The following is a 22,089-nucleotide window of genomic DNA, read 5'->3' as shown; positions in this document are numbered from 1 at the left end:
GTATTATGTTTGTGGTAACACAGATACAATATATAAGTGACTGTGGGTATTATGTTTGTGGTAACACAGATACAATATATAAGTGACTGTGGGTATTATGTTTGTGGTAACTTTGATAGACGTAACACAGATACATGCAAATTGCTGGTGATTATAAAGGTTTATTTACGGTAACTTTACTGACTTCATCCTTTCCACTCATACAGAGTTGATTACAGGTATACTGTGGCCCTGTACCTGTTATGTACCTGCAATACAGGTACAGCACATGTACACCTGTACTTACCTGGCAGCCCTAGGCTATTTATATACAGATCGTGTTGTAATGGATCCAGATCACCTGTTCACCAACTTAACACAAACCAGCCACAGCTTTCCTCAAGATACCATCAGCTCCCTAGGGACTCGATCAATGCCTTATTGGAAAATAGTCTGTCATTGTCAGCAATAGAATAGATTTACCCTTAAGAAATAGATTTAACATGTAAGTAGATTGAGTTTGTGGTAAGGTGGAATGATCAAGTCATAAGTTACTGTAATCCAACATACTAAAACGAGAGACAGAGGATCTAAACTATATATTAGGTGTAAAGGAGGGTCAACAAGGAACTAATAAGGTGTAAAGGAGGATATACAGGGAACTAATAAGGTGTAACGGAGGGTCTACAGGGAACTAATAAGGTGTAACAGAGGGTCTACAGGGAACTAATAAGGTGTAAAGTAGGGTCTACAATTGCAAGGAACTAATAAGGTGTAAAGTAGGGTCTACAAGGAACTAATAAGGTGTAAAGTAGGGTCTACAAGGAACTAATAAGGTGTAAAAGAGGATATACAGGGAACTAATAAGGTGTAGAAGAGGATATACAGGGAACTAATAAGGTGTAAAGGAGGATATACAGGGAACTAATAAGGTGTAAAGTAGGGTCTACAAGGAACTAATAAGGTGTAAAAGAGGATATACAGGGAACTAATAAGGTGTAGAAGAGGATATACAGGGAACTAATAAGGTGTAGAGGAGGATATACAGGGAACTAATAAGGTGTAACGGAGGGTCTACAGGGAACTAATAAGGTGTAAAGTAGGGTCTACAATTGCAAGGAACTAATAAGGTATAAAGTAGGGTTTACAAGGAACTAATAAGGTGTAAAGTAGGGTCTACAAGGAACTAATAAGGTGTAAAGGAGGATATATAGGGAACTAATAAGGTGTAAAGTAGGGTCTACAATGGCAAGGAACTAATAAGGTGTAAAGTAGGGTCTACAATGGCAAGGAACTAATAAGGTGTAAAGTAGGGTCTACAATTGCAAGGAACTAATAAGGTATAAAGTAGGGTTTACAAGGAACTAATAAGGTGTAAAGTAGGGTCTACAAGGAACTAATAAGGTGTAAAAGAGGATATACAGGGAACTAATAAGGTGTAAAGGGAGGTCTACAGGGAACTAATAAGGTGTAAAAGAGGATCTACAGGGATCTAATAAGGTGTAAAGGGGGGTCTACAGGGAACTAATAAGGTGTAAAAGAGGATCTACAGGGAACTAATAAGGTGTAAAGGGGGGTCTACAGGGAACTTATAAGGTGTAAAGGAGCTTGAGGGTCTACAGGAACTGGACATGTGTTGTGTCTAATGATCAGTGATAGTGAATGTAATGCACGGCCATATATCATAAGGAACAGATTCTTTTTTTAACGTTCATACGAAGATGATCAAATGTTTAAAAATTCTATTCAATTTAAATATTTACATTCAATGTTTATAGTTATCAGCTATTTAAATACAAGAACTCAAGAGCATTTGCGTGATGGGGAAGTGTCAGTATCGTCAGTGCAAACATTTTTCTAGAATAGCCTTATGTCATCAACCTTAAAAAAGGCATTGCCTCTAGATCTAGATCTGTCAATGATCTGACGTTGTTTGAGGTGGCCTGAGCTAGGAGAAGCATCAAAATGACATTGTTCTTATTGCCTTCATAGGTCTTCAGGCTATTTCTTCTAAAGACTTGCAACAGAAATGTAGATATAGCGACAGGTGTATACTTACATATAATTACAATATTGCAGTATGTCTGGTTCCAGTGTGATGACACTGATACTTGAAAATAAGTGTCTTTTCTTCCTCTTTTCTATAAACATAAATATGTTTTTTTCCTCAGCCAGATTCCATTGTTAAAAAAATGGGTTTGGCAATACATTGAGGACAAATTAAAACCAAAGAATTACAAGAAATACAGGAAAAGTGAGCCATGAAACATTGATAAAAGTGAATTAATTGATCGGCATTATATCAAGGTTTTACTGTTCATTGTTCATGCATGTTTGTGAAAGTTTATGATGAAAGTACTTTGTAATTCAATTTTCAAAAATTTGCAGATATAAGAATTTGGATTTTTTCAGAAGTAAAACATGGCATTGACATTTTATGTTGTTGGTACAGCTATCAGTTATGTCTCTATCTAGGTAACACAAGAATGATGCTCACCTAAAAACAAAACATGTTTAAATAATAAAAATGTAAATATCCTCTCTCTGATACGATAAAGTAGTTTATCATGCCTGTAGGGAATACTTGAGGGCGATTCTGTGTCAACGCACTTTTTATCTCTGAGAAAAAAAGAAAAAAACAAACTTTTCTAACGAGATGAATGACTCAATTTACATATGTCTATTCCCTTTAAGTTTAGCAAACCTTAAATCTAAAATGTAAGTCTATTTATCTTCATTGTGCGGTTCCTCAAATGTTATTCGTGCGGAAAACATCAACGATACAAAAGTTGAATTTTTCTTTCTCACAAACGGGAATACTTAGAGATGGAGCTGTAATAATTACATTGTTAATAGCAAGCAGAGGCTGAAAGTTTGTAATAGCAAGTCGAGGCTGAGAATTGTAATAGCAAGCAGAGGCTGAAAGTTTGTAATAGCAAGCCGAGGCTGAAAGTTTGTAATAGCAAGCAGAGGCTGAAAGTTTGTAATAGCAAGCAGAAGCTGAAAGTTTGTATTAGCATGCAGAGGCTGAAAGTTTGTAATAGCAAGCAGAGGCTGAAAATTTGTGATAGCAAGCAGAGGCTGAAAGTTTGTAATAGCAAGCAGAGGCTGAAAGTTTGTAATAGCATGCAGAGGCTGAAAGTTTGATTGGGAAGTTTCTTTTATCTTCAAACTAAAATTAAATATTCAGGTTTGAGTGTGATATCTGTGAGGGCGATTTGTCTCCACAAATTACCTAACTCATTGAATCTGTGAAATTTATTCAGTACCAGTATTTAAAATCAACATGAAGAAATCCTCTGGTGACGTAAACAAGGCTAAGCAGCAGTTAAATATAAGCAGTTTGTTAGTTAAGTACCAGTGTGTACCTTGTTGGTCTAGATCTGGAGATAGTCTGTGATCCCACCTATTATGTACCGGTATATGATAAGCTTTAAGTGAGGTTTATTACTATCATGGTATTGGTGTCTGGTATTTGTATAAGATATATATTTTTTGTAGGTATAATCTGTTGGACAAATCTTTTTAAAAACTTGAAATGATTTGTTTTACTCTTAACTTTACTGTGGTTCCATGTTACATTTATAGTTCATGTATTTATACAATTTAGATATATATAGAACATACATTGAAATAATATTTTTAGCACATTTTTGGATTGAAATTGATTAGCCCAGGTCTGCTTTTTGTTCGCTTGCTGCTGTGCTTGCCTGTTATATATCTCAGAAACCTGTGTTGGCTATTTCAAAGTCAGGAAAAGTGATTGAATTAATGTACAATTATAGATTAAATTTAAGATACATTTTACGAAAGAAAAATTAACAAAAACAAAATTGTTGAGTACTTCAAAATAAAATGTTATTGCTTGTTTCATGGAAATATTACATCAAATGCTTACATACCAGATATTCTTAACTTCTTTAGGATATTTATTGATTTGAAAGAGTTCAAATAAATTTAAATCAATTTGCATTTTCCTTCTGAAAATGGGGCCAGTACAAAAATAGATCCTAGTACAAGGTACAGCTTTACCAGTGTAAAGATGGAAACACGATCATTGACAGATAAAAAAATATAATTGATGTAGCTTTTATTGATCAGCAGACATATATAAGGATCATTGATCTATTTCTTACCAGGTAGTGGGCCAGTCTGTACCATAAATATGTCTGTTTATTACATATACACAGAACTAAGACTATTATTACAATCAATATGTGTTAATGGCGAGAGAAAATTACTGGTAACAAATTGACCTCTGCAACACAAGTACTGCTCTCAACATCCTCATTGTCTTACACTGATTCAACTGTGTGTAGTGTACCGTATGTATGGTACCACCCGTGTTACTGTGTGTAGTGATCCGTGTGTATGGTACTACCCGTGTTACTGTGTGTAGTGTACCGAATGTATGGTACCACCCGTGTTACTGTGTGAAGTGTACCGTATGTATGGTACTACCCGTGTTACTCTGTGTAGTGTGCCGTATGTATGGTACCACCCGCGTTACTGTGTGTAGTGTACCGTATGTATGGTTCCACCTGTGTTACTGTGTGTAGTGTACCGGATGTATGGTACCACCTGTGTTACTGTGTGTAGTGTACCGGATGTATGGTACCACCTGTGTTACTGTGTGTAGTGTACCGGATGTATGGTACCACCCGTGTTACTGTGTGTAGTGATCCATATGTATGGTACTACCCGTGTTACTGTGTGTAGTGTACCGAATGTATGGTACCACCCGTGTTACTGTGTGTAGTGATCCGTATGTATGGTACTGCCCGTGTTACTGTGTGTAGTGATCCGTATGTATGGTACTGCCCGTGTTACTGTGTGTAGTGATCCGTATGTATGGTACCACCTGTGTTACTTTGTGTAGTGTACCGTATGTATGGTACCCCCCGTGTTACTGTGTGTAGTGTACCATATGTATGGTGCCACCTGTGTTACTGTGTGTAGTGTACCGGATGTATGGTACCACCCGTGTTACTGTGTGTAGTGTACTGTATGTATGGTACCACCCGTGTTACTGTGTGTAGTGTTCCGTATGTATGGTACTACCCGTGTTACTGTGTGTAGTGTTCCGTATGTATGGTACCACCCGTGTTACTGTGTGTAGTGATCCGTATGTATGGTACTACCCGTGTTACTGTGTGTAGTGTACCGTATGTATGGTACCACCCGTGTTACTGTGTGTAGTGTACCGTATGTATGGTACTACCCGTGTTACTGTGTGTAGTGTACCGTATGAATGGTACCACCCGTGTTACTGTGTGTAGTGTACTGTATGTATGGTACCACCTGTGTTACTGTGTGTAGTGTACCGTATGTATGGTACCCCCCGTGTTACTGTGTGTAGTGTACCGTATGTATGGGACTACCCGTGTTACTGTGTGTAGTGTACCGTATGAATGGTACCACCCGTGTTAATGTGTGTAGTGTACCGTATGTATGGTACCACCCGTGTTACTGTGTGTAGTTTACTGTATGTATGGTACTACCCATGAAACTGTGTGTAGTGTACCGTATGTATGGTACCCTCCGTGTTACTGTGTGAAGTGTACCTTACGTATGGTACCACCCGTGTTACTGTGTGTAGTGTACCGTATGTATGGTACTACCCGTGTTACTCTGTGTAGTGTGCCGTATGTATGGTACCACCCGCGTTACTGTGTGTAGTGTACCGTATGTATGGTACCACCCGTGTTACTGTGTGTAGTGTACCGTATGTATGGTACCATCTGTGCAATCAATACACACTAATCCTTTGTTATGTCACAGGGTTATTTTGTGTGACCCCTATTCTGTAATGCAGCACCATTTCAACATATCGTTTAGTACTACATGTGGTAATGCTGTACATATCACATTTCCCTTGTAAAGCATATAATCCAAGAAGTTGAGTTTATAAATTTTTGTAAGATCGGTCAAATTTAGTGGACAAGTGTATTGAACACATGCTGGAACATGTGTCGTTTAAGTATTAACATAATGTGTTCATATCTATTGTTATGTTGCGATAACACATTTGCGTTCATCTACATCTAAACAATTTTTTAAAAGGAGAAGCCCAAGTGAATTGATTGATCTGCAGTTGTTCTCTCTGAAGTACTGTTTGTGTACCTATCAAGTATTTATTAATGGCTATCCATGATTTCATACATTTTCTAGCTGACTGAATTAAGTTGTATACAAGTATACGTCCGATAGAGTGTAATACATGTAATTAATGACAAGAATGTTTCCTACATCCTCATTGATTGGACAGTCACGTGGATGTTTTTGATTAGTGTTACTTGTTTTTAGAAACACACTTTGTGACCTCAGTTCAATAACTATTGTAACGTCACAGTGCTCTCTGTCGTTTTGTAACGTCACAGTGCTCTCTGTCCTATTGTAACGTCACAGTGCTCTCTGTCCTATTGTAACGTCACATTGCTCTCTGTCCTATTGTAACGTCACAGTGCTCTCTGTCCTATTGTATGTTACAGTGCTCTCTGTCCTATTGTAATGTCACATTGCTCTCTGTCCTATTGTAACGTCACAGTGCTCTCTGTCCTATTGTATGTTACAGGGCTCTCTGTCCTATTGTAATGTCACATTGCTCTCTGTCCTATTGTAATGTCACAGTGCTCTCTGTCCTATTGTAACATCACAGTGCTCTCTGTCCTATTGTAACGTCACATTGCTCTCTGTCCTATTGTAACATCACAGTGCTCTCTGTCCTATTGTAACGTCACATTGCTCTCTGTCCTATTGTAACATCACAGTGCTCTCTGTCCTATTGTAACGTCACATTGCTCTCTGTCCCATTGTAACGTCACAGTGCTCTCTGTCCTATTGTAACGTCACATTGCTCTCTGTCCTATTGTAACATCACAGTGCTCTCTGTCCTATTGTAACGTCACATTGCTCTCTGTCCTATTGTAACGTCTCAGTGCTCTCTGTCCTATTGTATGTTACAGTGCTCCCTGTCCTATTGTAATGTCACATTGCTCTCTGTCCTATTGTAATGTCACAGTGCTCTCTGTCCTATTGTAACGTCACATTGCTCTCTGTCCTATTGTAACATCACAGTGCTCTCTGTCCTATTGTAACGTCACAGGTCTCTCTGACCTATTGTAACGTCACAGTGCTCTCTGTCCTATTGTAACGTCACAGGGCTCTCTGTCCTATTGTAACGTCACAGTGCTCTCTGTCCTATTGTAACGTCACATTGCTCTCTGTCCCATTGTAACGTCACAGTGCTCTCTGTCCTATTGTAACGTCACAGTGCGCTCTGTCCTATTGTAACGTCACAGTGCTCTCTGCCCTATTGTAACGTCACAGTGTTCTCTGTCCTATTGTAATGTCACAGTGTTCTCTGTCCTATTGTAACGTCACAGTGTTCTCTGTCTTATTGTAACGTTACAGTGTTCTCTGTCCTATTGTAACGTCACAGTGCTCTCTGTTCTATTGTAACGTCACAGTGCTCTCTGTCCTATTGTAACATCACAGTGCTCTCTGTCCTATTGTAACGTCACATTGCTCTCTGTTCTATTGTAACGTCACAGTGCTCTCTGTCCTATTGTAACATCACAGTGCTCTCTGTCCTATTGTAACGTCACATTGCTCTCTGTCCCATTGTAACGTCACAGTGCTCTCTGTCCTATTGTAACGTCACATTGTTCTCTGTCCTATTGTAACGTCACAGTGCTCTCTGTCCTATTGTAACGTCACGCTGCTCTCTGTCCTATTGTAACGTCACAGTGCTCTCTGTCCTTTTCTCAGGTCCATATTGTTGTGGTGACAGATGGTGGAGGGTAGAATCAAGTTACTTGTATTGTGATTGGTATTACACAATATGTGTGTTTACAGCCAAATACAGGCTGCTTAGCAAACAAGTGCTTGATATTCTCAAAAAGAAGAAAAATTGAGGGATGATTATCTCAATTCAGTTAGGATTGTGCTGTATTATACAAACTGATATGCAGGAACAGGCCGTTGTAAAGTTTAGGTAGATCTGGATGGGTAGTACGTTGATACTTTACAAGTAGTAACTTCAATACACTAATGGCTGAAACTGACACATGGCAGAGTGCTTTATGAGGGGGATATCAATAGCTTCCCATTGGGATTAATCATGACTGATTGTCTATAAACACACATGCAAAGGTCTGTAAGTGTTTTAAACCATTAGGTGATACTACACTATTTGTGTGTATACAATACTCTTTTCAACTCTCAAGTGTACCAGCTCCTTTTATAAAAGAAACATACGCTGAAAGTTAACGAGAGGTATAGCTTTTAAAAGGATTGTTAAATTTGACTCAGCAGAAATTGAACCTCCATGTAAAGAAAAATTCCTTGTGAACTGTTGAACTGTTGAACCTGATATTAAATATGTAACTTGCGCTGTGAGTGACTGATCCTAGCACAGTACTCATTTTGTCATTAAACATTTCTCTCCTTATTTTTGTCCTAAAAACCCTAGTCTTTCATTCCTTTGCAATATTGCAGCTTGGTGCTATTAGGCACAGTGCTATTCATTCTTTTGTTGTCCTGCTTTTGAAAACATAGTGATAAAATCGTAAACGGTACTGACTGTCTTGCTTGGTTAGGGATCAATAATGCCCTTTGTCAGTGTGGTGGTAGACATGGGTTGTTTACTAAAAACAAGTTTGTTGTGAGAAACTTTTAAATAATGATAAGATTGAAGTCCTAGGTGTGTTGCATTATACTTTTAAAGGTTTTTGTACTCCGTGCAGGTAATCTTACCGGCTTGATGTAATCACAATCTTTGTGATTGGTTAATGTTGGGGGAGATGAGATTTTTTGATTGGTTGGGGAGATGAGATGAGATTTTGTGATTGGTTGGGGAGATGAGATGAGATTTTGTGATTGGTTGGGGGAGATGAAATGACATTTTGTGATTGGTTGGGGAGATGAGATGAGATTTTGTGATTGGTTGGGGAGATGAGATGGTTGGTTCTACTAATAGTAGGACATATGTCTAAGTCTCCATAATGGCCAGATAGTCCATGGTTTGAGCTACTGGTTGTTAAATCCATGCAGATGGTCAGGATTTGATTTCTGATTTGATCTGAAATTTTATAGAGATATTTTTTCTGTTTCCCATCATTGGTGGTCACCAAAACATGTTACCAGTACATTGGTACTGTCTCAGTGCATGCAAGAGACTTATTTGTTTCAATTGCAATATTAAATATTAGGCTTCAGCTGCTACTGAAGTTTTTTTTTACTTTAGAAGCAAAAATAGGTTACAGTTGCTACAGAGGACACTTACTTCAGAAGTAAGAGTAAGCTATGTTATGACAGATATGGAGGACACTTACATCAGAAGTAAGAGTAAGCTATGTTATGACAGATATGGAGGACACTTACATCAGAAGTAAGAGTAAGCTATGTTATGACAGATAAGGAGGACACTTACATCAGAAGTAAGAGTAAGCTATGTTATGACAGATAAGGAGGACACTTACATCAGAAGTAAGAGTAAGCTATGTTATGACAGATAAGGAGGACACTTACATCAGAAGTAAGAGTAAGCTATGTTATGACAGATAAGGAGGACACTTACATCAGAAGTAAGAGTAAGCTATGTTATGACAGATAAGGAGGACACTTACATCAGAAGTAAGAGTAAGCTATGTTATGACAGATAAGGAGGACACTTACATCAGAAGTAAGAGTAAGCTATGTTATGACAGATAAGGAGGACACTTACATCAGAAGTAAGAGTAAGCTATGTTATGACAGATAAGGAGGACACTTACATCAGAAGTAAGAGTAAGCTATGTTATGACAGATAAGGAGGACACTTACATCAGAAGTAAGAGTAAGCTATGTTATGACAGATAAGGAGGACACTTACATCAGAAGTAAGAGTAAGCTATGTTATGACAGATAAGGTGGACACTTACATCAGAAGTAAGAGTAAACTATGTTATGACAGATAAGGAGGACACTTACATCAGAAGTAAGAGTATAATTATTTAGGTAATGACCAATTCAGAAAACAATTACACCAGAAATAAGAATATTGTGGCTACAGTTGCTAAGTAGGAGACAAGCTATCATCACTAACATGTACATTCTAGAGAGCACTCACTTCAGAATGAACTTACCAAACCGATTGAGCCCACTACCACTTATACCCCCCAAGTATTGTTTATCGGTTTATATTAAAACTTGCAGGAATAAAAATCGACTACATGTATTAAATTCTGTAACTGGGACGTTTACATGGAGCAATAATACATAGGTAATCTATCTTGGCAATGCTTAATGATGTATAGGTGGTAACAGGCAGGGGTCTGTCAGTGCAGAACCACAAACCTGGTTCAATACTGACGTAATTAGGGTTCATTCAAACTTTTTATGTTAATTTGACAAGACTTTAATGGTTACCTGCAGTTTCTAATACACAGATATGTGGGTCAGTATATTTTGAATGATGTGAGAGCTTCAAGCCCTGGGTAAAATGTGTATGTGGAATGTTGCTGTGATCAACTTTTTACTGGTATGAAAAGGGACATCACAGTAAAGACATCTTGCTTATATGAAACCTGCATTAACCCTCATCCACAAGTTTTTGTTTGAAGGGTAATTGTTACAATGACAGTCTCAAACATTTTGTTCTTTTAGCAAGACATACAAACCATATCATGACTGAGGTTAAAACTGATACCTATTGGTACCAAGGTGTGGTTTGAATCATTATTAAAACTTATATCACGTATCAGAAACAATGTGTACCCACTCCCTTAGAGAAGTTATTGTTTGTCGTTGTATTGTTGTCAAAAGATACCGCCCTTACTTTGTTTCAGGTTTGGGTGTTCTGCTTGTGGTTGTGGTAGCTGTTGGATGGAAATGTACACCGAGGGGTCATGAACCCTTACATGCATTATTTGGACTTGGTGACTTTCGCCATCAGCCCCGAGAAAGGCGACACCGTCATCATGGTCACCACCGGCGGCGAGGGGAGGGTCAGTGGTATGGAGGTAGGTATCGTCCCGAGATGATCGCTAGACATGACATTCAGGATAAAGCCTGGACACCAATGTTTGTTTAAAAAATTCAGTTTGTAAGTTAAGGATATGAAATTTGTAAATTAAGAGAAATGAGACTGACAGGTGAAATCATACTGTACTGAGTTGAACATTTCAGAAGTTTAAGAAAAACTATGTACAAGGTCATGGGCGATTCAAATTCCAAATTTTGAGCTTAAACTCTACAAAAAGTTCCTAACTGCATAAGAAAATATCTTGTACAGCCCTTTTTTGGTAATTTTTCATTTATTTTCTTTATTAAGCACCTTGTCGGCTTGACTGAGTGTATGTGGTTGTACAATGTATATGTGTGTAGTTTTGATATACTGGGTAAATATTTCTCAACCATGTGTCTAGGTATTGTTCATTGCATCTTATCAAAGAAGTCAGTTGAGGAAAAAATGCATGTTTGTGAACAAAATTGCTGCAAACATTCAAGATGTAGTAACATGTAAAAAGGCAAGACTGAATTTCATGTACTAACAAGGAAAACCTGTTCTACACCGTTTTAAGATTCTGTATACAGATGTGTAGCTGACAGTGTCCTTGGAAATTAAACCCAGAATAAATTATTATTTAGTATCAAAGTTATTTTGTTGTTATATGAAAAAGTTTGGGTTGTAGGAGCCCCCTATAGCCTGTCTATTGACACAAGCCATTGATCAGACACAGTGATGGATTTTTATAAAAACAAACTCATTTATAAGAAAGATGGAAAGGTGTAATTGAAATGTTTGATACTAGTATGGGCACTTGCCTCTGTAAACATTGTCAGCATAAACACAATGAGTAAAACTTGACAGACTACAGTCTCTAAGTGGTTACTTAATGACACACGTCCGTCTTCTTTTGATTTATTGATCTTTGTGCGCTATGAAAAAAGCTTTGTGTAATGTTGAGTGGCGATATGTTATCAGAGGTGATACATACCTGAACACAGGTTGGGGCAATGAGATCTATAATTCTATATACTGACAGTGTATCTAAACTTCTATACTGAGGGTGTATCTATAATTCTATAAACTGAGGGTGTATCTATAATTCTATACACTGAGGGTGTATCTATAATTCTATATACTGAGGGTATATCTATAATTCTATATACTGAGAGTGTATCTATAATTCTATAAAACTGAGGGTGTATCTATAATTCTATATACTGACGGTGTATCTAAACTTCTATACTGAGGGTGTATCTAAAATTCTATACTGAGGGTGTATCTCTAATTCTATATACTGAGGGTGTATCTATAATTCTATAAAACTGAGGGTGTATCTATAATTCTATATACTGACGGTGTATCTAAACTTCTATACTGAGGGTGTATCTAAAATTCTATACTGAGGGTGTATCTCTAATTCTATATACTGAGGGTGTATCTATAATTCTATATACTGAGGGTATATCTATAATTCTATATACTGAGAGTGTATCTATAATTCTGTACTTACAGTGTATCTAATTCTGTACTGAGGGTGTATCTATAATTCTATATACTGACGGTGTATCTAAACTTCTATACTGAGGGTGTATCTAAAATTCTATACTGAGGGTGTATCTCTAATTCTATATACTGAGGGTGTATCTATAATTCTATAAACTGAGGGTGTATCTATAATTCTATATACTGACAGCGTATCTAAACTTCTATACTGAGGGTGTATCTATAATTCTATAAACTGAGGGTGTATCTATAATTCTATAAACTGAGGGTGTATCTATAATTCTATAAACTGAGGTTGTATCTATAATTCTATAAACTGAGGGTGTATCTATAATTCTATATACTGACAGCGTATCTAAACTTCTATACTGAGGGTGTATCTATAATTCTATAAACTGAGGTTGTATCTATAATTCTATAAACTGAGGGTGTATCTATAATTCTATAAACTGAGGTTGTATCTATAATTCTATAAACTGAGGGTGTATCTATAATTCTATATTCTGAGGGTGTATCTATAATTCTATATACTGAGGGTATATCTATAATTCTATATACTGAGGGTGTATCTATAATTCTATAAACTGAGGTTGTATCTATAATTCTATAAACTGAGGGTGTATCTATAATTCTATAAACTGAGGGTGTATCTATAATTTTATACTGAGGGTGTATCTATAATTCTATATACTGACAGTGTATCTAAACTTCTATACTGAGGGTGTATCTAAAATTCTATACTGAGGGTGTATCTATAATTCTATAAACTGAGGGTGTATCTATAATTCTATATTCTGAGGGTGTATCTATAATTCTATATACTGAGGGTATATCTATAATTCTATATACTGAGAGTGTATCTATAATTCTGTACTTACAGTGTATCTATAATTCTATACTGAGGGGGTATCTATAATTCTATATACTGAGGGTGTATCTATAATTCTATAAACTGAGGTTGTATCTATAATTCTATAAACTGAGGGTGTATCTATAATTCTATAAACTGAGGTTGTATCTATAATTCTATAAACTGAGGGTGTATCTATAATTCTATAAACTGAGGTTGTATCTATAATTCTATAAACTGAGGGTGTATCTATAATTCTATATTCTGAGGGTGTATCTATAATTCTATATACTGAGGGCGTATCTATAATTCTATATACTGACAGTGTATCTAAACTTCTATACTGAGGGTTTATCTAAAATTCTATACTGAGGGTGTATCTATAATTCTATAAACTGAGGGTGTATCTATAATTCTATATTCTGAGGGTGTATCTATAATTCTATATACTGAGGTTGTATCTATAATTCTATACTGAGGGTGTATCTATAATTCTGTACTGACAGTGTATCTATAATTCTGTACTGACAGTGTATCTATAATTCTATATACTGAGGGTGTATCTATAATTCTGTCCCGACAGTGTATCTATAATTCTATACTTACTGCGTGTCTATAATTCTATATACTGACGGTGTATCTATAATTCTATACTGAGGGTGTATCTATTATTCTATACTAACAGTGTATTTATAATTCTGTACTGAGGGTATATTTATAATTCTGTACTTACAGTGTATCTATAATTCTGTACTGAGGGTGTATCTATAATTCTATACTGACAGTGTATCTATACTTCTATACTGACAGTGTATCTATAATTCTGTACTTACAGTGTATCTAATTCTGTACTGACAGTGTATCTATAATTCTATATACTGAGGGTGTATCTATAATTCTATACTGAGGGTATATCTATAATTCTGTACTTACAGTGTATCTATAATTCTGTACTGAGTGTATAATTCTGTACTGAGGGTGTATCTATAATTCTATACTTACTGTGTGTCTATAATTCTATACTATGGGTGTATCTATAATTCTGTACTTACTGTGTGTCTATAATTCTATACTTACTGTGTGTCTATAATTCTGTACTGACAGTGTATCTATAATTCTGTACTGACAGTGTATCTATAATTCTATACTGAGGGTGTATCTATAATTCTGTACTGACAGTGTATCTATAATTCTGTACTGATAGTGTATCTATTATTCTGTACTGACAGTGTATCTATAATTCTATACTGAGGGTGTATTTATAATTCTGTACTGACACAGTGTATCTATAATTCTGTACTGAGGGTGTATCTATAATTCTGCACTGACAGTATATCTATAATTCTGTACTGACAGTGTATCTATAATTCTATACTGACAGTGTATCTATAATTCTATACTAACAGTGTATCTATAATTCTGTACTGACAGTATATCTATAATTCTGTACTGACAGTGCATCTATAATTCTATACTGACAGTGTATCTATAATTCTGTACTTACAGTGAATCTATAATTCTGTACTGACAGTGTATCTATCATTCTGTACTTACAGTGTATCTATAATTCTATACTGAGGGGGTATTTATAATTCTGTACTGACACAGTGTATCTATAATTATGTACTGAGGGTGTATCTATAATTCTGCACTAACAGTATATCTATAATTCTGTACTGACAGTGGATCTATAATTCTGTACTGACAGTGTATCTATCATTCTGTACTTACAGTGTATCTATAATTCTGTACTGAGGGTATAATTCTGTACTGAGGGTGTATCTATAATTCTGCACTGACACTCTATCTATAATTCTGCACTGACAGTGTATCTATAATTCTATACTGAGGGTGTATATATAATTCTGTACTGAGGGTGTATCTATAATTCTATACTGAGGGTGTATCTATAATTCTATACTGAGGGTGTATATATAATTCTGTACTGAGGGTGTATCTATAATTCTGCACTAACAGTATATCTATAATTCTGTACTGACAGTGGATCTATAATTCTGTACTGACAGTGTATCTATCATTCTGTACTTACAGTGTATCTATAATTCTGTACTGACAATGTATCTATAATTCTATACTAACAGTGTGTCTATAATTCTCTACTGACACAGTGTATCTATAATTCTGTACTGAGGGTATAATTCTGTACTGAGGGTGTATCTATAATTCTGCACTAACAGTATATCTATAATTCTGTACTGACAGTGCATCTATAATTCTATACTGAGGGTGTATCTATAATTCTGTATACTGAGGGTGTATCTATAATTCTATATACTGAGGGTGTATCTATAATTCTGTATACTGAGGGTGTATCTATAATTCTATACTGAGGGTGTATATATAATTCTGTACTGAGGGTGTATCTATAATTCTATACTGAGGGTGTATATATAATTCTGTACTGAGGGTGTATCTATAATTCTGCACTAACAGTATATCTATAATTCTGTACTGACAGTGTATCTATCATTCTGTACTTACAGTGTATCTATAATTCTGTACTGACAATGTATCTATAATTCTATACTAACAGTGTGTCTATAATTCTGTCCTGACAAAGTGTATCTATAATTCTGTACTGACACAGTGTATTTATAATTCTGTACTGAGGGTGTATCTATAATTCTATACTGAGGGTATATCTATAATTCTGTACTTACAGTGTATCTATAATTCTGTACTGACAATGTATCTATAATTCTATACTAACAGTGTGTCTATAATTCTGTACTGACACAGTGTATCTATAATTCTGTACTGACACAGTGTATTTATAATTCTGTACTTGCTCTAGTTCTGTAGAATTTATGTGATTTTATCAAGTTTTTCATGTCGGAGAGTATGCATATGTACATACCAAGTAAATTGGTAAGACATTTATATTGAAAGACTCATCTTAAAAAACACCAATCATTTGATCTAACACAAATGATTTCTGGCTTCATTATGCATACAATTGTTAGCACTCCACTTAGTCACTTGCAGCAAATGTGTAAAATGTGAAAAGGATAGTGCAGGAATAAAACATACTTCTGCGATTGTACAATTAAACAGATTATTAACCTATGGGTTTCATTGACAGGTGTGATGTACCCCGAGTTTCAGTACAGACGTCCACCCCCCTCTTACAACGTGTCCATGCAGGAGTTCCAGCATCAGCTAGTCATGGCACAAAACCAGCCCCGTAACTTTGATGATGTGCCAGTTGAGGACTACAGCTTACCAAGTTCACCACCCCCCTCATACCGCTCACGAGCCAGCACGGTGAGGACTGGCATACAGATCACATTTCCACCGTCCCGAGCAGATCAGCCCAACTCGCGCCCTCCTACATACCGTTCTCATGTTGGAACAGACCAGCAGTCACACGCACGCCCCTCCCTGCCCCGGGACAATGAAGGAAATGTAGTGACAGGTGGGGACATTCACATAGAGGTCCCAAACATTAGTGCTATAAATATAATTAGTACAAACACAATGTCTAACACGACCACAGGAATAGACATAGAAGGTCCCTCTTCAAGTCACCCAGCAGTATCACAGGGTCCTTCCACTAGTGCTAAACCCTTAGACACAACTACCGGTGCTAGCGGCCAAACAGTAGTCACCGTCACCCACACAGCTGCTGACCACATACAGGTTCAAAGGACACTTGGAACAAAAAATACTGATCAGCCAAAAAATGAACAAACAAGTGTTGTTCAGGCTGAGGATGAATATCCCATGGAGACCCCACTTTGACTGTAGCATTATGTGTTGTCCCTTCATCTGGTCACCGACTACATTCAACGTCACATAGTAAGTTATTTACATGGAGGAATATTTCAATGGTGCACAATGCTTTACAGTAGTGTGATAATGGTGAGAATGTGTGTGACTGGTGAAAGGTGATTTGTCACTGTATGGAGTGTGAAGACGGTGTGACAGATTTGTTGTTTAGTGAGTGAGTACAGTATTGATAACGTGTGTTGTAGTCATCAGTACTCAGTGTGAAGGCTGTTTATCACAGTATCAAGTGTTACTGGTGAGTCCATGTTTTTACCAGTTTATGAAGATGAAGTGTTGTACCAGAGAGTGTGACACCCCATGCCTGTTACCTAGTTTGTGTTGTGTCGAGTTGTCATAGCTGATTTTGCGACTTTTAACATGTTTTACCTGTTTTTGTAGTTTTATCATGGTTGATTACTTATACATTCCCCAGGTACATGTCTGTCATTACTGATACCATTAAATGTTCCCTGGTAAAATGCTTTTTACAATTATACATGTTAAATGTTTCTATAAAACCTTCAGATGACAGTGCTAACACTGGTATCAGTCGGCACTTTTCCTCGACTTGAATCTTTCATTCATAAGTTTACCATGTCCTATCGTGTTTTGACCCAAAGTTTCTCAAAGGTTGTAATTAGCTCTGATGTTGAACCTGGGGCTTGAAATCATCATTCAGTTTAAGAGTTGATATTATCATATATATTTCAGATCTTTCAATAAACTAATATGTATGTACAAAATATATGGAGAAATTTCTTCTGAATAAAGTTCAAATCTATTAATATTTCTTTAAGTATTTGCCTTACACTAGATTGTAGATAAAGCTAACAAGGATGAGAATAAGATACAGTTTCAAACCTATGTCTGTGTGTAGTATATTTTTCTATGTATTTATCAAACTTGAAAGATTGAGTACCTGTACCGTTGTTATAAGGATTAGACTTGCACAAGTCCCATCATTGTGAATCTTGCTATCCAGTGGTATCCAGACCTATATTACCAATACTGGCAAATTGGCAAGGTCAAGTTATTGACTGCTATACAAAAACTAAAACTTTGGCATAAGTACAGCTTACTAAGAAATTGTTGATACTGGCAGGCAAAGATACATAAGTATAGCTTACTAAGTAAATGTTGATACTGGCAGGCAAAGATACATAAGTATAGCTTACTAAGTAAATGTTGATACTGGCAGGCAAAGATACATAAGTATAGCTTACTAAGTAAATGTTGATACTGGCAGGCAAAGATACATAAGTATAGCTTACTAAGTAATTGTTGATACTGGCAGGCAAAGATACATAAGTATAGCTTACTAAGTAAATGTTGATACTGGCAGGCAAAGATACATAAGTACAGCTTACTAAGTAATTGTTGATACTGGCAGGCAAAGATACATAAGTATAGCTTACTAAGTAATTGTTGATACTGGCAGGCAAAGATACATAAGTACAGCTTACTAAGTAATTGTTGATACTGGCATTGCTATTCCAATCAGAGCAGTTCTCCTCATACAAAACTGTACCACTTACTTTCCAAATCAATATCTATTACATGAAGTAGAGAGACAGAAAACAAACTGTTAATGTATAATCAGAACAATTACCACCTTCAATACCTGAGTGATAGACATAATTTTCTTGGGCATGTGCAAGTCTAATGAAAACTGTTAAAAGTGTTGTTATAACTTTGAGCATGTTACAGTTATGGTTGATGATTGTTATACTGTTTATTTGATCAATATGTTACTTAAAAGTTGTTGACGCTATCTGTACATTCCGATCCAAAACATGTGGAGTCTATGCAAATAAATTATTTTATGTGATGGCATACTGGGAAAACCACCTCCTACTCATTCTAGACTGACTGTACTTTATAAAGCTCATAACATACATTTACACTGCATATCTGTATTCTAAGTCAGAAAATGATTTGATGGCATATTCCTTGATGATTTATTCTCTAATTTCCTATATAAAGACATCGTTTAATGTGCAATTAGGAATACAGGAATTTTTATCTGCCCACAGTTTACTACAGTTTGTATAATAACTACCTATTTAATGTTTGTATACTCCGCTGTCATTTGACCACACACTGTTGTTTTTAGTTCTGTCATTGCATTTGACTCTCTAATGCGTTTATTTCTGGCATTGCATTTGACTCTCCAATGCGTTTTATTTCTGTCATTACATTTGACTCTCCAATGCGTTTTATTTCTGGCATTACATTTGTCTCTAATGCGTTTCATTTCTGGCATTGCATTTGACTCTCCAATGCGTTTTATTTCTGTCATTACATTTGACTCTCCAATGCGTTTTATTTCTGTCATTACATTTGACTACATTGTCGTTTTACTTGTTCTTACTTTAGACTACACACTGTTGTTTTACCATTTACTCCACTGTGTCGTTTTATTTCTGTCATTACATTTGACTCTCCAATACGTTTTATTTCTGTCATTACATTTGAATCTCCAATACATTTTATTTCTGTCATTACATTTGACTCTCCAATGCGTTTTATTTCTGTCGGTTCAATACATTTGACTACACAATGTTGTTTTAATTTCTGTCAAGATATTTGACCGTAGTTTTATCTCGATTCCTTTTTATCTGTGTGTGTAACTTGATATTAATAGTCTGTTGCCTATTTATTACTGGCTTATTCATTCTGATCAGTTCTACAGTTTATAAATACCTTTTATGACTTTTCCATGTCAAATAACTGTTTTCATTTAAACATAGACACATTCCTTTTGCTGTGATTTCACAACTTAAAACATTTTAAAAACTTAGTTAGAAAATCTTCACTACTGGTTTTTATTTTGTCATTCACAGTCCTTTTATATCCAAGAGACATCATTTTAGAGGGGCTATTGAATGAAGTTGGTTATATAACCAAAGTCCTTTATAATGATTAAGTTGGATACTTCTTATGATCAATATTAATGCTGAGAATTAAACAAGAGCCAAGATTTTCTTGGCATTCTTAACAAGACATTGAGAAATCCTTAATCTTTATAGCTATGGCACACTTCCAATCACCAGAGCATGCACTGTACACAAACATGTTTTGCTTTTATAAATGAATATCGTAGTTTTCCCATGCATTTTCCTCATAACATCTCAATCTTTAGCATAAATGAAGATCTTATTTTATGTTTAGAAATACTGAACTAATATTTTTTGTATAGCCTACATTTTCAAATTCACTTTAATGTTCCTTTGTGTACTGATGCATACTCTCATAAAATTGTTATTCTTTTTTAGGAATTCAAAGCTTAACAAAACATTTCTTATATTTATTATCATACACATAATTTCTGTTAGCAATATATTTCATAAATTTAAATTGCGGAGAAATAGTTAGGTGTGAAATCAAAAACACTGTTGTTCCCACAGAGGTATTGACAAGCAGCTTGTTTCCCGTTAGAGGGTATGGTATATGGTGCTATTTCGGCAATCAGCTTTATAAGTTGTACTGGCTTCTCCAAGATATAAAAGTGACCAGAGTGGACATCAGCTACAGGTCATCTCATTATCAACTACGGAATTATTGAGGACATGTATTTTTGGGACCTGAATGTTTTACAGGGCAGGGCAGTCATGATCATTGACTAAATATAAATAGCCCCTTTACAAAATTATGGTTGGAAAATGGCACTTTTTTACATGAAATTATATTTTTGTCATAAAATGGCTGTTGACATAATATTGTGTATATGTTTTAACTTAACATGATAGTCGGCTGATAGAAACATGTATCGGTACTATGCATAGGCTGATATATATACATTTGTGTATATATACTGAAGTAGATCTTCATCATGAGTCAAACATTCTGTCTAACCAACACTGTTGTTTTTTGTGTTTTCATTATGATAGATTTTCTAGTTGGAGAAAAGAAGTGTCTATATTTTGCATTAGTGTTTTTACATATGAGCCATGTCACATTGATGTAACTTTGCTATTTTGTATTAAACATTTAAAATCAAACATTTGTCTGAGTCTATGTGTAGCATGCCTGGTGCTGTATCTACCCGAGACAATTATTAGTGCCCTACTGGTATTATGGAGCAGACATAAGGACTGGTCTCCGTCAAACATTTGTCTGAGTCTATGTGTAGCATGCCTGATGCCGTATCTACCCGAGACAATTATTAGTGCCCTACTGGTATTATGGAGCAGACATAAGGACTGGTCTCCATCAAACATTTGTTAACTAGTCAGTAGGCTGTCTTGAATGTTTATGGACAGACTTCCATTTAACTTTGCCTTAAATTTGTTTTTGCATGATAAAGGATGCTTTAAAAAATATGCAGAATTGCTGAATATAATTTATGCCGTCACAAAAAAGCATACAGGTGATCAGTCAATAATGTCCACAGACCAGCCTGTAGAGTTATGGACCAATTTCACCTCACCATGAGGTGTGTTTCAGGATGATACAGGCTGCTATCAATGACGACCCTCACGGCACAACTTACCTGTACAGCTTTAGTTATGAAATGTTTCAGTGAATACCAACTTTAACAGCGTTCCCTCACCTTGTTATAATGTGTAATATTAACTAGAGCGGTCTATTGATTGTGCCCTGATTTAATGTGTAACATTAACTAGAGCGGTCTATGGATTGTGCCCCGATTTAATATGTAACATTAACTAGAGCGGTCTATGGATTGTGCCCCGATTTAATGGGTAACATTAACTAGAGCGGTCTATTGATTGTGCCCCAATTTAATGTGTAACATTAACTAGAGCAGTCTATTGATTGTACCCCGATTTAATGTGTAACATTAACTAGAGCGGTCTATGGATTGTGCCCTGATTTAATGTGTAACATTAACTAGCAGGGTCTATGGATTGTACCCTGATTTAATGTGTAACATTATCTAGCGCGGTCTTTTGATTGTGCCCCGATTTAATGTGTAACATTATCTAGCGCGGTCTATGGATTGTACCCTGATTGT

General features: G+C 36.0%; 1 protein-coding gene across 1 annotated transcript in view; it reads left to right on the top strand.

Moving 5' to 3' along the window:
• The window catches only part of LOC110458082, a 35,991-nt gene extending 14,881 nt beyond the window's left edge, over positions 1–21,110 (top strand). The window contains exons 4-5 of the mRNA XM_021509648.1: positions 10,809–10,982; positions 16,429–21,110. Coding sequence (XP_021365323.1) covers positions 10,809–10,982; positions 16,429–17,087 — 833 coding nt within the window. The 3' untranslated portion in view covers positions 17,088–21,110. The remainder of the gene's footprint in view (positions 1–10,808; positions 10,983–16,428) is intronic.
• Positions 21,111–22,089: the final 979 nt, after the last annotated feature.

Source organism: Mizuhopecten yessoensis, unplaced genomic scaffold, assembly GCF_002113885.1.
Source record: "Mizuhopecten yessoensis strain PY_sf001 unplaced genomic scaffold, ASM211388v2 scaffold9425, whole genome shotgun sequence".
Taxonomy (NCBI): domain Eukaryota; kingdom Metazoa; phylum Mollusca; class Bivalvia; order Pectinida; family Pectinidae; genus Mizuhopecten; species Mizuhopecten yessoensis.
This window is presented reverse-complemented; position numbering and strand designations above follow the sequence as displayed.